General features: G+C 31.5%; 4 protein-coding genes across 13 annotated transcripts; 2 read left to right on the top strand and 2 right to left on the bottom strand.

Moving 5' to 3' along the window:
* Positions 1 to 1,166: 1,166 nt before the first annotated feature.
* Positions 1,167 to 2,606, top strand: RpS18 (ribosomal protein S18). Of its 2 annotated transcripts, none has more exons than XM_031981347.2 (4): positions 1,167 to 1,270; positions 1,684 to 1,869; positions 1,996 to 2,097; positions 2,398 to 2,606. In XM_031981347.2, exons 1-4 carry the CDS (start codon positions 1,268 to 1,270, stop codon positions 2,563 to 2,565), a joined length of 459 nt encoding a protein of 152 aa, XP_031837207.1. In that variant the 5' UTR covers positions 1,167 to 1,267; the 3' UTR covers positions 2,566 to 2,606. The 2 variants fall into 2 exon arrangements, with proteins under 2 accessions (XP_031837207.1, XP_031837208.1); XM_031981348.2 differs by having other exon boundaries at positions 1,263 to 1,411.
* A 33-nt stretch (positions 2,607 to 2,639) lies between these two features.
* On the bottom strand, positions 2,640 to 8,393 carry EndoB (SH3 domain containing GRB2 like, endophilin-B). 7 transcript variants are annotated; one of them, XR_013000019.1, is made up of 9 exons: positions 8,225 to 8,393; positions 7,447 to 7,588; positions 7,246 to 7,374; positions 6,978 to 7,140; positions 6,846 to 6,909; positions 6,723 to 6,758; positions 6,047 to 6,237; positions 4,328 to 4,541; positions 2,640 to 3,184 (listed from the first exon to the last, which is right to left on the bottom strand). XR_013000019.1 is itself a non-coding variant. In XM_031981340.2 (9 exons), exons 1-9 carry the CDS (start codon positions 8,285 to 8,287, stop codon positions 3,071 to 3,073), a joined length of 1,038 nt encoding a protein of 345 aa, XP_031837200.1. In that variant the 5' UTR covers positions 8,288 to 8,393; the 3' UTR covers positions 2,640 to 3,070. The 7 variants fall into 7 exon arrangements, 6 of the variants coding, with proteins under 6 accessions (XP_031837200.1, XP_031837205.1, XP_031837201.1 ...); XM_031981340.2 differs by having other exon boundaries at positions 4,406 to 4,541; XM_031981344.2 differs by lacking the exon at positions 2,640 to 3,184 and adding an exon at positions 5,949 to 5,972 and having other exon boundaries at positions 4,414 to 4,541.
* Positions 8,394 to 8,804: 411 nt separating this feature from the next.
* Positions 8,805 to 11,488, top strand: PGS1 (Phosphatidylglycerophosphate synthase 1). Of its 3 annotated transcripts, none has more exons than XM_031981438.2 (8): positions 8,805 to 9,138; positions 9,521 to 9,722; positions 9,783 to 9,905; positions 9,976 to 10,253; positions 10,360 to 10,601; positions 10,682 to 10,921; positions 11,010 to 11,219; positions 11,286 to 11,488. In XM_031981438.2, exons 1-8 carry the CDS (start codon positions 9,107 to 9,109, stop codon positions 11,486 to 11,488), a joined length of 1,530 nt encoding a protein of 509 aa, XP_031837298.1. In that variant the 5' UTR covers positions 8,805 to 9,106. The 3 variants fall into 3 exon arrangements, with proteins under 3 accessions (XP_031837298.1, XP_031837297.1, XP_031837296.1); XM_031981437.2 differs by having other exon boundaries at positions 10,327 to 10,601; positions 10,685 to 10,921; XM_031981436.2 differs by having other exon boundaries at positions 8,806 to 9,138; positions 10,327 to 10,601.
* Positions 11,010 to 15,433, bottom strand: eIF3b (eukaryotic translation initiation factor 3 subunit B). The gene is made up of 11 exons (XM_031981435.2): positions 15,151 to 15,433; positions 14,727 to 14,922; positions 14,202 to 14,514; positions 13,767 to 14,123; positions 13,547 to 13,689; positions 13,334 to 13,469; positions 13,067 to 13,262; positions 12,808 to 12,988; positions 12,474 to 12,714; positions 12,300 to 12,408; positions 11,010 to 12,222 (listed from the first exon to the last, which is right to left on the bottom strand). The coding sequence occupies exons 1-11, from the start codon at positions 15,284 to 15,286 to the stop codon at positions 12,122 to 12,124; spliced, it is 2,109 nt and encodes a 702-aa protein (XP_031837295.1). The 5' UTR covers positions 15,287 to 15,433; the 3' UTR covers positions 11,010 to 12,121.
* Positions 15,434 to 15,476: the final 43 nt, after the last annotated feature.

The raw sequence follows: 15,476 nt of genomic DNA, 5'->3' as shown, positions 1-15,476 counted from the left end.
CGGGGATGAAAGGAGGAAAATCTCGGAAAACCAAGCAGGAAATCGTATCCCGTTGGAAAACGGTCCTCCCCATCTGGCCGTGCGCGCGACTACGTTCCCAGTGTTTCACTTTTTATTGAGTTATCGAAACTACCCCCGCGAGACAGATTCCCGTGCTGCGCACGAAAATTTTTCTAAAACGAGGTCCCGAGGACCTGTTCCCGATAACTGGCAATTTCATCGATCTGATTTTACGCGCTCGAATCGTCGTCTGGACGCTCGAAGCAACGAATATTCGCGAACATTTTATTATTAACCCTGTTTACGGTCCACGGACCCGCTGCGCGTTTAGTTCGAGTGTTGCTCAGAAAAATATCTGTACAGTGATTTTCTTAGATTTAAAAATTCTTTTCGAGGGGAACAATCTCGGTGGAATTAAGCAATTACGGTAAGTGAAATTAATGAAAATTGAGAAGTGATTGAAGAGCGAATGTGTTAATGTTACTGTGTGCTAAATGAAGAATAATTTTAATTGTATGATATAATCATTATTTTTTCAGTTGTTCCTTTGGTATCGAGTGAACTGCATTTTAAGTGAAATCGTCTGCATATTGACTCTGTATTTAAATTTTACTCGCGTAAAAGAAGAAACGTATACTTCATGCAATATTGCATCAGTGAAAAAGTCTTTGTCGTATTTAATTAGTGTAGTCGATACTTTGTTGGCATTTCACGAAATACAGCTAAGTTAATTGATTATATTGAACATTTAATAATTATTAACATTTTAATTTCTAAGTATGGTACTGAAGGCGCCATCTGTTCGAGAACCCTGGAAACTGACAAGGTCTAAACCGATGGTAAATACGTGTTACATTTTGTTATTATATTATAATAAAAATTTGTTCGCTATCGCCTTAATAATTTACATATCAAATTTAAACAATGTGGAATTATTTTCTCTTAAAGAGTTTTTGATAATATGAAATTTTTATAATAAGCTTCCCTTTCTTTTGGCGGGAAATTCAGCAACATCTTAGTCTCAGATATTGTAGGTTAGAAGAATATATAATACAATTTATAATATATTTACTAAGACTTGGTATAATAATTATTCATTATATATTCACATCATTGTTAATTAAAATAAATATATAATAAAATTCAGTAACTTACTTTGCTTGAAGGGTTGAATTTGTTACATTCGAAAAGCGACTGTTGAGGCCCTCTCTAGGCAAACGAGTCCGGTTCCGGTTTGGTCTCTTTTAATGCTTGACAGATTGGCAAGATGGTGAGTTTTACGTAGTGCTCAGTAAAATCTGTATTTTTCGCGTGAATCTTGCGTAATATATAGAAAAACATAACTGAAAATCATAACTTGTTTACCTGTATATTCAAGTTTAAGAATATTTTTGAATTTTGTAGTAAAATGGTATATTTCATGCTGTTCATTTAATGCTCGATATCTTCCATTCTTATTGTGTTTTCTACTTTGCTACATATGTGATTTTGTTATAAAGTCTTATCTTATTTTCTTTGTGATTTATATTTCTAGTAATAATAGAGTGTGATGAATTCAGACAAATTTTGTAACAATTTTGTAACAACTTTGCGTATAGGTTAACTCATGCGGTAGCTGTAATGATAAACAACAATTTTTATGGTGGTTTTCAAATTAATTAATATTTTACTTGTTTGTTCCAGTCGCTCGTAATTCCAGAAAAATTCCAACACATTCTTCGTGTCATGGGCACGAATATTGACGGTAACAGGAAAGTCATGTTCGCTATGACAGCAATTAAGGGTGTAGGTCGTCGTTATGCAAATATTGTTTTGAAAAAGGCTGATATCGACTTAGACAAACGTGCTGGAGAATGTTCCGAGGAAGAAGTAAGAACTAATTTATACATACTTTTACAAATGTACTGTTAATGTTATCAGAAATCAAACATTCATCTAACTTTATAATCTTTTATTTTTTTATATGGTATGCTTTACAAAAGTATTTTATTTAAGGTAGAGAAAATAGTTACCATCATGGCTAACCCTAGACAATATAAAATCCCTGATTGGTTCTTGAATAGGCAAAAGGATATTGTTGATGGCAAATATTCACAGGTGAGTTTAACAATAATGTTAATGTAATGTTAGTGTTACCAAAGATCTGTTAATTTTTAAGGTTTAAAAGAAAAGTAGCACGTCTTCACGACTAATCGTATGAATTTTTATATTGATTAGATGGTAGTCGTGCAAGATAAACTGCACGGCAGGTTGCTTGTTAACATTAATATGTTAACTGACACCCTGATAATTGATCTAATAGCGTGCAACATTAAATTTTTTCAATACTCTATTAATAATGTTACAATGACATACTTTTTATAACACTTTAAGAAATAAAATATTCATCTATTTCAGCTTACCAGCTCTTATTTGGATTCTAAACTACGTGAAGATTTAGAGCGCATGAAGAAGATTCGTGCTCATAGAGGTCTACGTCATTACTGGGGTCTCCGTGTGCGTGGTCAGCACACAAAGACCACCGGTCGTCGTGGACGCACCGTTGGTGTATCGAAAAAGAAGTAATTTTATATATCTTTACTTATCAATAAATTTATAAAACAAAATATTCTGATAATTTATTATTTAAATGAATAATCTTTATTTAAAACGAGGTATTCATTTTATTTATATTATAGAAGATTTCAACATACAACAAATGTAGATACAAGTTCTTTAGCTGCATTTGATTTATACTTATACCTATGGAATCACTTCTTAAAGGGTTTATATTGTTGCAAAATTGACCGTTCGTTTCTTGATATGCAATTAATGTGCTAATAACTTTTCTTTTTCACAATAGTTTGTACTATTATATATATACTTCAAGAAAGAGAAATACACTCTATAAGGAAGTGACTTGTTTTTGTAAATTTACATTTAAAGAACAGGGAGAATTTCTCCAACTTATTGCACAATGTGAAACACTTGTAATATATTGACAGTGCATAAGGCAGTTTCATTTCACGTTAAAGATAATAAAATGAAACATTTCAATGCAATGGAATGTGCATTAATATCAATAGAATTTTCATTGACAAACAATTAACATTTCTAAATATGCTTTTGGAACTTTTCCTCGTTGATTTCCCCTTACACCCATCATGTAGTCTTCATCACCAGGTATTTGAAAGACAGTAACTACCTAAAAGATGGAGTTAAATCTTGTAAAATTCTATAAAACATTATCGATATATGTAGTTGGAAAAGCTCGAACTAAAATACCGGGAAAGCTGGAAAGATGTTTGAAGATGTAAACAAATAAAATACATTTAACGAGAAGAAATGATATATTTATTTGATACATGCAGAGTTCGAGTAAATGTACATATACGTTCGTTTATATGTAACTTACTATATGCATACGCATAACAGTAATTCTTAATACCAAACAAATATACAGACATACCAGAACAAACGTGTGTAATAAACATCAAGAATAAATTTAAGAAAAATAGGAAAGCGAATATACAGACATAAAATTTAATACTAAATTATGTATATCATGCACGATTCTTAAGAAAATAAAATACCAAATTTATAAAAATGCAAATTCTGGAACAAAAGATAATTAAACTAATTCGATATGAGTATTGTATATGTATACATATATATATATATATATATTATATACGTATTGTATTATCCCAACGCATTTTTATATCGTCCTCTACTTTACAAGAACTCGTAACAATTTCGTAATGCATATATCTATAAAAATTTATTTACATTACTACCTTTTCAATATTCTATTCCTATCTTACATCCTTGAGAAACAGCTTACATAAATTCTAATAATAATTTAAACCTCAAATATATAATAGTATGCTATAAAAAATCAAAATGAATTGAGAACATTGCACTGAATTTATGCAGCCATAAAATGCATAACTTTTTCAATTAGATATACTAAGAAATGCAGTACTTATTAATAATTCGAATAATCTCTAATGAAACTTTCAATTACATTTTCAAATTAAATAACATAAATTTCTTGTAAGATCAAGTTAGTTGAATTATTAGATCATCGGTGCATATGAAATAATGTTTTTATATTTTAATTAATTTAATTAATTGTTTATTGACATTTGATAATAGAAAAGTAAATAGAAAAAATATTTTTATGTTTATCGAACATTTTTATAATTTTCTTGAAAATAAATTATTTATAAACAATTAACTTTAATGAAAAAAAAATATCTCATATGCACATACGTAGCATGAAATAAACTTCTTAAACAAAATTAATTAAATCTTACAAAGAACGAAGTTCTTACATGAAACTTACTTTCTGTAACAAGTCATGCCATTTGTTCGGCTACGTTGCGAGCATGCTTCTGCTTATCTAAATCACAAATTTTGTTACCTCGTCTTGATCAACGCTTAATTCGCTAGAATCCTTCGCTTCATAATCAAATAGTACCCTTGCACGTTCCTGACCATTTTCCGCTGATACATTGGAAGTTGGTGGGGTAGTGGGGTGATAAGGGCCCCCAGATAAGCTGGGTAGGATAAATTACAATTTGGATAAGTTTGGTGAATATGCTTTTAAAATTCGGTCAACTTTTGTTTGCGTTAATATTGTACAAATTTCTAAATGATATTCAATTTGTTCAATCTAGTCACACTTTGATATATGTCAATGTCACAATATAAGACTTTATTAAAATTCTTTAGAAAATTTACTTCAAAGAAAAATTTCAAAGACTTCGAATGAGATCTTGTTTTTAACGCAATTTATGTAACGTATGATGTACATGCTAGATAAAACTGAAATGAAAAATGTTAATAACATAAAGAATAAAAGCACAAGCAATTTGGCAAATAGGACGACATAAATATTAACTAGACATTTACAAGATACATTGAGGAAATTTCGAAACAATATGATTATTTAATAGACGACTGTTAGCAATTAGATATTGTTTTTGTAGGAACATAAACCATTAAATTCTACATCAGTGCATTAATACCAACAAAATGTAATAACATGCATCGGAATTAAACATTGATTAACTACGAAACAAATTCTTAGATACTGAGTTAAATATTGAAACAGAAGTATTAACGATGTAATTTTAATTATATTATTTGTATTCTGAATATAAGCTTTATTCAGACTAAAAGCTTTCCCGTTTATAAAATAATAGTTTTTAAGCATTTCATAAATATAATTTATTGACTGTTTTCTGGTAATTACAAGTAATTCAATAGTGAGATAATAGATTAAGCATTATTTAACATGTCTATAGAAGTATTGTAATAGTTAACAAGTATCTATATAACAGAGAAAAATTTCTGTGCCCTATGCTCCTCTTTGCTCTTTCCTTGATAGATATAACAACTAATTATTGCCTTTTATGTGTGATTAACACTTTCTGAAATTAAATTTTCGAAATGTCGGTATCAAAGGTAGCAGTAACATAGTTAGAACCAGCAAGTGGTGGATGTACAGATGAGTTTTGGGATTGTGTGGGTGAGGGGGTTAGCTCGATCACATCTTCGCTGTTGACTCGCAGCAAAGGACTCGGCTGACGCGCCCTGCAATCCCAATCATGCAAGCAAAGATAGAGAATAGAAAGAATACGTTAGAAGTATAAATAAATATAACAAGCACCGCGCAACAGCAAAAACAAAGATAAACATAAATACCATTTAACGGTACCTATCAGAATTACGATATTTACAACGAAACTGTGTAAATATATCTCGTTTAAAAAATAAAAAATAAATGCTACATACACCACTTTGCAGAAGTAAGCAGAGGTCTAGAAAGTAACACTTGTAACTATCTACAAATCATGATGATCTTTGCGAATGAGTAATGGTTCTATAAGCTTCTTCTAAATACTTTTATATGTCATAAATGACAGTGGTTCCTAAACCAATAATTGTTGAACATTACTCACTCGGATCACCAGAGAGTGGGATAGCTGTACAAGGATAGTGCAGGATAATTAAAGAGTTCAAAGAGAATATATTATAATAAATGAATGTGTTATCTCACCCAGCTAATTCACGCTGCAAGTCTTGCATTGTTGCATGACACTGAGCATAATGACGCGTCTGTGCTTCGATAAATTCATGTAAGCAACGCAGGTGTCCAGCCTGGGAACTTGAAACTCCTTCCAATAGCAGTTTCACTATTTCTGCTTGGCGATCAAAGTCTGACTGTGCTACCCTTAACTCCCTCTCTGCCTAAGTAGAGCAATATACAGTTTTATTCCTTGTTATTAAACAGAAATCGTTGTACAATTCCTTATACAATTTGGGAAAATCATTAATAACAAATAAAAATTATTACATGAACTGTGAACGTTTGTATACTTTCAGTATACTTAAAACTGTGAAACGCTGAAGTCTTTACTTCATTGTTATTAATCATTTTTATTTCATTTTACCTTTTGAGAGTAAAAAAACATATAAATTTGTATAAACGTATGCAAATTAATGATGAATATACCAAGAGGAAATACACATAACACCAATGATCAAATTAAATATGAGGTATATAAGAATAATTATGCATTGTACAATGAATAAAACAAATATAGAAACTTATTTCATTCAGTGCATCCACTGTACCTTTAAATAATTTAATTTGGATAATATATAAAATTTAAGAAGCAAAATAAAATTAGCTACGATTTTTGAGTTGACAGAAGCATTAGCTTCATCAATACCTGATCAAGTAACACTTCAGGTGATACGCCAGACTCCTATTAAATGCAGCAATGTACAGGACAAAACACATAGTAAACGAGTATAGCACACAATTGAATGAAATAATAAGTGATAGAACTTACACTTTGCTGGCCCAGCATGCTTCTTGCTTTTCTCACTCTATTCTTACATGCATCTAGGTCCAATCTAAAAAGATTATTAATGTTTTAATTAAAGTCATACATTTATGTCTGAAAAGAAATTAAAACCCATACCGCTTATTTTCCAATATTGCCATTTCTTTGCTAACAGTTTTCATTTCTCCTTCCAAAAACTTTCTTAAGGGTTGTATATAACAATTAGCTGCAGTGCCAATAAAGTCTCTCTCAATTTGTCCTAATTTCTGCTCACATTGACCCACTTTTATTAGTGCACTACCTAAAATGAAAACATTGAAAAATCCAGATATAACTAAGTTTAAAATTTGAGGAAGTAAAGATAAAAGTTTAATATTATTTTAAACAGGTCAGGAAAAGCATATACCATAAGCAATTCCTGGGCCAAAGTCATTTCCTGCCTCTATCATGTCCATGCCCACATATTCGAGATTACTCAACCTGTTAGGTTTCTTCTTATCAATCTTCTCATAAAAGAAATCTTCAATTCTGTTGCCTATAATAATATATATCATTTAAAATAAGCATACTGATTTAAAATCTGTTACAAACAAAAGTATTATGATACCTGGATTTGGAGTAAGTACCGACTCCATGTTCCTAAGAATTTTTTCAGTCCATGTTTTAGTTGCATTTGCTCTTTCAGCAAGATGCTCTAAATGTGCATCTAATTCGGTTTTCTCTGATGTTCCCAATGTTTCCTCAGTTAACTGTAAAAAATGTTAATCATCATATGACTTTCATATTGCATTAAATGAGGCCACTGAGATACCAATTTGCTTTCATAGTCTTTTAAATTTAAGTGACTCCTTTAAAACATCTAAGAATGTCAAACTACCAGCTTGCAAATAAAAGAGAACATCAGCCTTAGTCATTCCAACTTATTTGATATGTTCTGAGTCATCAAATGATTAAGTATTTAGCTTACGAATACAGAATGTGTTTTAACAAGTCTGCATAAAGTAGACAACGCTTAATCTTAAGTGATACTACCAGAAAGTGGTAGAATGATAAATGGCACAGCACAGGGGAAGATAATGAAAAAAATTAAATACATTCACTAACCTCAGTTTTCTAGTAATTAAGTTTAAACTATATAGACATAAAGTACAAAGGAAAGTTCACAGATTGCGAGTACCGAATTAGATAGACTGTAAAATGCTCAAATTCGTAAAATCAAAATACGGAAAATACTGTCAATTCGTTATTATTGTATTTTAAATTTTTTCTTCGTTGGAAAAAGAGTACAAAATGTCAGAAGTGACAGCGTTCGGTCAGAAATGATCAAAGGCAATCCGTTCTTGTCAACAGGAATTTGTTTAATTATTATAGTAGAAATTATTTACCTGTACAACTCTACTAAGCGCAGCACCAGCATCTTTTACCAATTTCTTTACGTTAAAATCCATTTTTCACGACTGCTTCGGTACGAATCTTCTATAATCACCCCCTGCCACTCTTTATTTTCTATCGACCGCTAACTCTAACTGCCTCCGTGAAGAGGCGCTTCGCAACAATTTGCGCAACATAAATTGCAAATTTGACTGGAACGAATTGTGCAAAACAAATATTATTGTAAATTCTATAAGCTTTTATTTTCTATAATAAATGATGAATTGTCTGTTATCGTACTATTATTTGCCATTTAATATAGTAATTGCAATTAGCTTTATATTTTAACTTTGCGAAAAAACAAAGAAGTTCGATTTAATATTAGTCGAGATTATTGTCAGTTTCTGCGTTCAAATATCATGTAGAAATATAATATTATAGGAATAGATTTGTGATATGCTTTTCATTATTATTTAATTTTTTAATCAAATCTGCGGCTGAAGGGTATGTTGGTACCACCTAGCGATGTTAATGTGGTACTAATTCCTGGTTGTGAATTGATAGCTACTGCCATCTGTCAATAGAAATAAAAACCCTATTAAATTCAATTTCTAAATTATAAAATAACTCTCAGGGGCAAATTTAGAAAAATATATTAAACATGTAAATGATTGTAATAAGTTGTTAGCATCCGAAAACCATCATTGAATGTCACAGTGTGAAAAACTCTTATTAATTCCTACATTGTATCAGGGGATGGATAATTGTTTCGATCGTCATAATATATGAGAAGTCCGAAAGATTGCGCATTGTGATTTTCATATCTGAGAGGGAAGAGTTAAGTTTGGAATTCGGAGTGTCTAATTTTTAATGATTTATTATTTAAAAAATTACTCATGCACGGTGTGATCTGTAAAGCTTTAAAACGGTAAGTCAGACATGAGAATATTACACAAAATGTGTGTCGTGTCGAACTTTTAGTTTATATTTAGTAAACAAACATGTGTTAACCTCGCGTACATTTAACGTAAGTGGATGTATTCCACGTTTCGCCAACGTTAATCAATTTTATGAAACATCAAAGTATTGTTGAATGAAATTCAATATGTCTAGAGGTATATTTTTTAATAATATCTCCTGAGAATACGTAAACCTTATTTACAAATATACCAGCAGAGTTGCTATTAAGTTTGATTCAGACTTTAGACAAATGATATTTGTTCTTATATAAATGAAAATAAAGCCCTCTTATATAGTCACCGAATCTAAGTACTATATTGTGACTTATTTTTGAAATGATGCATATGTAGGTTTCACTCAAAGAAGCTGTTAATGAATAATCATACAGATTTTAAGTCTTCTTATAAAGCATTATTTGTCACAAAGAACATCACTCAGATTGCCATATTAGACGAGGAGAAAGTATTTAATATTGATATGGTAAAGCCAGAATTACATACACTATCATGGCTGTACAAGGCTGCTCCTTGTTTTCCTGTAAATGGATCTAAGGTAAAGATACAAAATGAATACGCAAAAGACATAGATGTTATATTAATTCTTTTGTTCTAGATTAAGATAATTCATGAACCAAGTATATTTTATTCAACCCTTCTGGAAAAATGTAAAAATGCAAAGAAAAGAATAACATTTGCATCATTATATTTAGGTACAGGAAAGTTAGAAACAGATTTAGTAAGTTTATTTGATAAATGATATTACAATAGTAACAATGTAATCAAAGAATTTTATCTTTATTGTATAGATACAAGCTATAGATGAAGTTTTGACTTCAAGTAATGGCAATATTGAAGTGAAAATTTTATTAGACTTCATGAGGGGATCTAGGGGTAAATTAAATTCACGTAAAATGTTGAAACCATTACTTAACAGTAAATATTGGCATTGCTGTCAAATATTTTTATACCATACTCCAAAGTTACGAGGTATCTTAAAGACGATGATGCCAGATCGTGTGAATGAATTAGTCGGATTACAACATATGAAATTATATATGATAGATAACGATCTAATAATTAGTGGGTGAATAATCAAATTTATAATTGTATATAAGAGAATTTGAATGCATTAAAATTGAGAAATGAATCATTTTTAGTGCTAATCTTAGTAATGATTACTTCACGAACAGACAAGACCGTTATTTTGTAATTGAGGATTGTAAAGAACTTTGTGACTTTTATAATGAGCTAATTGAAAAAGTAGGGGAATTCAGCTTTTTGCTTCAACCAGATGAAAGTACAGTATTAAGTCCCACTGCAAGTAGTCATCCATTTAAAGGTAATCGAATTAAATTCATTGAAGAAGCTGCATATAATGTGAAGGAATTTTTCCAAAGAGAAATGGACAAATATTCCAATACTGAAAAAATCTGTAAGTAAATTTTTATTTTAAATATGTATGTATATCAGCATAAATGGTTTAAGAGGAAATGTTAATTAAAATTATTTTAGTAGGCAAAGATTCAAATGTGGATACATGGGTCTTTCCTTTGATTCAAATGGGGCAATTAAATATTTATCATGACAGTCAGATAACATTAAAACTGTTACAAACTGCACAGCCAGGTGCAACTCTTAGATTAGCAACAGGCTATTTTAATTTAACTTCAGAATACAGTGATGCATTACTTAAAAACTGCCAAGGAACGTGTCATCTTTTAACAGCACACCCAACTGCTAATGGTTTTTTCTGTAAGCTAAGATTATAAACATGGAAAAGTAAAAATTTCTTGATGATTTTGATTGGTGAAATTAAAAAAAATAACAATGATATATCTAGCTGCAAAAGGAATTTCTGGAAGTATTCCAGCAGCCTATACAAAAATTGAGGAATCGTTCATTAAACGTTGCAATAAGATGGGACAAGAAAAACGGATCACATTATGGGAATTTATGAAACCAGGATGGACATATCATGCAAAAGGATTATGGTATTCCTTACCAAACCAAGAAAAACCAAGTCTTACGCTTATTGGATCGCCAAATTTTGGTAAACTTTAAAATTATAAAAGCACGTAGCTTATTTTTAAATAATTAATGAAAATATCACTTTCAGGTTACAGATCAGTAAGCAAAGATTTAGAAACTCAAATTGCTGTAATAACAAAGAATCCGAAATTACAAAACGAATTGCAGAAAGAATACGAACGATTATTTGCATGCGCAAAGCCAGTAACGACAAGAACATTTCACGAACAAAATAGAATTGCACCGGCTTGGGTATACATGATGGTGGTTCTGTTTCGATATTATTTTTAGAAAGTATGTCATACTCCCTGAATGTCTTCTGTATGTAATTTAAGCCGTATTTAATTAATACAAATGAAGTTAATTTATTTGAATTCGTCTCAGTAGATAATGAAATGTGTTTATTGTATAAAATAAACATGTAAATAAGGATTATCCTGTCGGATTATTAATTTACGTAGTCTCTTCATTTATATAATGTACAGTATATTTAAGATTAGTGGAAAAATATAAATAAAAAATCTAAGTGTCCCTCTCCGTTAATAAATAGGATTGAATTGATAGATCGAGCTATATGGGTTCGATAAATAAAAAGTGCATTGTTCTGAGGTTACACTGATGATAATTATTTGTTGATTGACATACTATCCTGTATGGAACGTGATAAAACTTTATGGTACTATGATTGCGACGTTTTATACGAAACGTCGATACAATAGAAACAATTCCAATTAAACTGCAAATGTAATATAAGAGAAATTGTTCATAACCACTTAGAATAGTCATTGTCCACTATTGGGAGTCACAATTACTGCGACTCCGGAAGATTTCTGTTTCGATGACACTTTGCACAAATGATTGAATTGGTTTTGCACTAGAGATTTCCAGAAATGGCAGTTAGAGAAAAGATTTTCCCAGAAAGTTTTATTTGTCGTCGATAACGAATGTTTCCTCCTTGACGAAAAATTCAATTACTTCTTCTTCTACGTTCTTCGAATCAGAATCTAATTCATCGGTATCAATATCTGAAAAGGAAATAATTTCAATGCTGTAAATTCTAAATACTATACTAGAGATTAGAAAAATTACTGTGTTTACATACTATTGCGTAATTCTAAACGTCGTTTCTTTTGATTGTTCCATTCTTGCACGCGTTGCGATCGGTATTCATCGAACGCCTTCATGGCTGCGCACCGTTTCTCAATTAATTCCTACAAAACGGTTACATTAACAAATGTGCTTTTAAGTACATATAATACAAACTATAATTAAATACCTTCGAGGCACGTGTTAATCGCATACGATCTTTGCTTTCGAATTGTGCAGAATACTTCTTCAAGTTCTTCTTGATTTCCTTAATTTGTTCTGGCGTTAATAACGTTGGCGGCCTTGGTCGCCATAGCAGCTGGTTAAATTGATTAAGATTAACCCTCTTCAAGATACGTCCTTGGAAAGTCCATATCCAGTATCCATTATCGACGCTAGTTTTCCAGCTGGAAACCGCTGTTACAACATATCTATAACAAGAAACATGATTAAGTAAATTTTGCAAGGACATTTATTTAAATAATAAGTTTATGCTTCCGTTTACGATAAAAATACGTTCTCACCGTCCAGTAGGATCCCATTCCACATCCGAAGTTTGATAATGGTCAGTCGAATTCATAACAGTAAAATCATTAGTATCAATAAACTCTAAAGCACCTGCCATGGTCGTTAATCCCGCAAGTACGATAAATTGTCCCGAAGGTGACCAGAACAAATGATTGCAAGCTTTCTTCTCCAATTTTTCTGTTAAACAAAATAAATATTATAGTACATATTTGTTCTTGTGACCTTGTCAAATATTTGATAATTATGAAGACTTACTAAGAAGAGCAGGTTGATGACCATACCGCACTTCGTAGAAACTAACGTTAACACTTGGAATCTCCCCGTGAATGATAGCAAATTTACTTCCAACAGGTTCCCAGGCGAACGCATGAATTGGTTCTTTTATTTCCACACTGTCAACTGGAATTTGCTTTTCTCTCATGTGAAAGATTTCGAAATTGTACGACATACCCTGGTGAGAAAAATTTAATTGATAATATATGTGATACACATTTCTTAACAAATTGAAAAATTAATGTGTACCGTGTACTTCTGTTCCGTCTTTTCTTTACGTTTGGCAAAACGGTCTACTTTCACGCAAAGGTAATCCCCTGACTTTTGCCAGTAAATCTTGCAGTCGGCGACGTTAAACAAATTCTTGTTACGTATTTCGTTACGGCTAAAACGTAAGTTTATACATTACATTAGTATCCTCATAATGAAATGAATGCATGGCGAAGCAATTAAAATTATTACTTTGGAATTTCAAGAAGAGTGACTCTAGCCGGAACATCTTTATCTTCCGGTACCCAGTAAGCGAGAACATTATCTGTTGGAGACCAACTGAAATCTCTGATTCCAGGAATTTTTATACTTTTCTTGTCCAATAATCCAAATGACTGAAAGTTTATGATGAATTAGTTTTTACAAACTAAAATAACTGTATCATATATAATATTACAAAAGACAAACGTACCGGTGTTTCATAAACACTCAAAATATCTTCTCCCATACGAGCAAGATATTTATCATCATACGACCAGCGGAAAATGGGCCACACGGAAGATCCATCTGCATCAAACGCACGTTTCTCCTGAACGGTCAAAATGTCCCAAATGACAAGTCGTTTCTGATCCGAACCGAGATCAGTTCGAGGAGTGTAAGTTACTAGATAACGTTCACAAGGTGAGAAGTCGATGCATTCAACACCCTTTTGACCGAATTTTGCTTGTTGTAAAAATTGAGGACCACCCCATAATGCAACACCAAGTTTGTGAAATGTTGCCAAATATGTTCCCAATGGAGACCATTTGACATAGGTCTCTGTCCAACGCTGTTAAAATTAAATAATTATTGTACACTAAATAAATGATAAAATTTATATGATAACATAGATAGAGAGTATAGTTACCGAACGTTCTTCGAGTAATGTTGGTTCAGGGGCAGAATTTTGCCAAACCTGAACAGTAAGAGAGGGACCATTTCCACAAAGTACACAGAACTGATCATAAGCATCTGGTTCTAAAAGATAATAATGTAAATCCGTTGCAGCTTTGAATGGTTGTGGTTTAGGTGGTTCCCATTCTTCTGAGATCTCTTCAAATTTCTTGAAGTCGGTAAATAAATTTACTTTAAATGTGTGTTGCTTATCAATTTTGTAATTATTTACAGATTTAGCAGCTGCTAAGGCATTAGGAGGGTTATTGTACTCCAGAAATATGTATCTGTAATTAAGTAGACACTTTTAGATTTCTAATTAGCAGTCTTATACAGTGGTATCTCAACTTGAGAAACAAACAGTGATATATTTATATATATTTCATATAATGTTTCATAAATCAAGTTATTAATAACAGGTAGTTAAGAATCATCAATCTAATATTAATATTATTCACTAAAATGGAATGCAAAATAAACCTAAGGTATATAAACATACCCTTTTGTGTATCCATTCTCATTCTTAGGATAATATTGGTTAACTATTGTACCACATTTTCCTAAGACTTTGCTAATGACAGATTGAAGTTTTTCTAATCTTTCTGGTTCAACCTGAGGAACGCCGTCAACGACAATCACTGATTCCACTCCATCTGTCTCTGATGGCTTCTGCTTCAATATATCACCAAGAAGTTCTACAAGCAAGAAAAACATAAAGATATATATTTTATCGTCGGCATTGTAGAAAGATGACTTATTTTCTAGTATATGTGTTACATTTCAATGAATCTCGATGAGACTAATAAAACATCGTGATTGTGGAGGTTATGTTCACGTGCCACATTTCCGACTATACGTAGCCATGCCTTCAGTCATCGTACCGTAAGAACTGTTTCGTCGCATATGTTAAAAATTAAGTTTACCTTCGTCAGTGATATCGTCGACAAATCCTTCGGGATCGCTAAAATTTGCTTCTTCATCGTCGTTCAATGTATCGTCATTATTTTTCGCAGAATCTTCGTTTTGAGGCGTTTTGTCCGCCAACGTTTTCTTCACCATGGTGGAAACCTCTAAGCACAAGGAGCATCAAACATGGAGTAGTCTTACAAAGATAAACCTACTGTCAGAACCATTGATGTTTGTATCCCCAAATTGGATCAAATTAATTCGCGAAATTTCAAGCTGATGTTATTTCTTTACTAGCAATATTTTTATCATTTCCTTTGAGCTACTAAATAAAAAAGGAAAG

This window comes from Nomia melanderi, chromosome 14 (assembly GCF_051020985.1).
Source record: "Nomia melanderi isolate GNS246 chromosome 14, iyNomMela1, whole genome shotgun sequence".
Classification (NCBI taxonomy): Eukaryota; Metazoa; Arthropoda; class Insecta; order Hymenoptera; family Halictidae; genus Nomia; species Nomia melanderi.
This window is presented reverse-complemented; position numbering and strand designations above follow the sequence as displayed.

What these genes read in the sequence shown, in the direction of transcription:
- EndoB (XM_031981340.2), bottom strand. Translation starts at nt 8,287, where the DNA reads ATGGATTTTAACGTAAAGAAATTGGTAAAAGATGCTGGTGCTGCGCTT. An exon ending in GGTACTTACTCCAAATCCAG is followed by an intron (nt 7,375 to 7,446) that starts GTATCATAATAC and finishes ATATTATTATAG; the next exon opens with GCAACAGAATTGAAGATTTC. An exon ending in TGGCCCAGGAATTGCTTATG is followed by an intron (nt 7,141 to 7,245) that starts GTATATGCTTTT and finishes TTTTCATTTTAG; the next exon opens with GTAGTGCACTAATAAAAGTG.
- eIF3b (XM_031981435.2), bottom strand. Translation starts at nt 15,286, where the DNA reads ATGGTGAAGAAAACGTTGGCGGACAAAACGCCTCAAAACGAAGATTCT. An exon ending in TCATCAACCTGCTCTTCTTA is followed by an intron (nt 12,989 to 13,066) that starts GTAAGTCTTCAT and finishes TTTGTTTAACAG; the next exon opens with AAAAATTGGAGAAGAAAGCT. An exon ending in ACGTTTAGAATTACGCAATA is followed by an intron (nt 12,223 to 12,299) that starts GTATGTAAACAC and finishes TTTCCTTTTCAG; the next exon opens with ATATTGATACCGATGAATTA.
- PGS1 (XM_031981436.2), top strand. Translation starts at nt 9,107, where the DNA reads ATGCACGGTGTGATCTGTAAAGCTTTAAAACG. An exon ending in TTCCTGTAAATGGATCTAAG is followed by an intron (nt 9,723 to 9,782) that starts GTAAAGATACAA and finishes CTTTTGTTCTAG; the next exon opens with ATTAAGATAATTCATGAACC. An exon ending in TATTGGATCGCCAAATTTTG is followed by an intron (nt 11,220 to 11,285) that starts GTAAACTTTAAA and finishes TATCACTTTCAG; the next exon opens with GTTACAGATCAGTAAGCAAA.
- RpS18 (XM_031981347.2), top strand. An exon ending in GAGAATGTTCCGAGGAAGAA is followed by an intron (nt 1,870 to 1,995) that starts GTAAGAACTAAT and finishes ATTTTATTTAAG; the next exon opens with GTAGAGAAAATAGTTACCAT. An exon ending in TTGATGGCAAATATTCACAG is followed by an intron (nt 2,098 to 2,397) that starts GTGAGTTTAACA and finishes CATCTATTTCAG; the next exon opens with CTTACCAGCTCTTATTTGGA.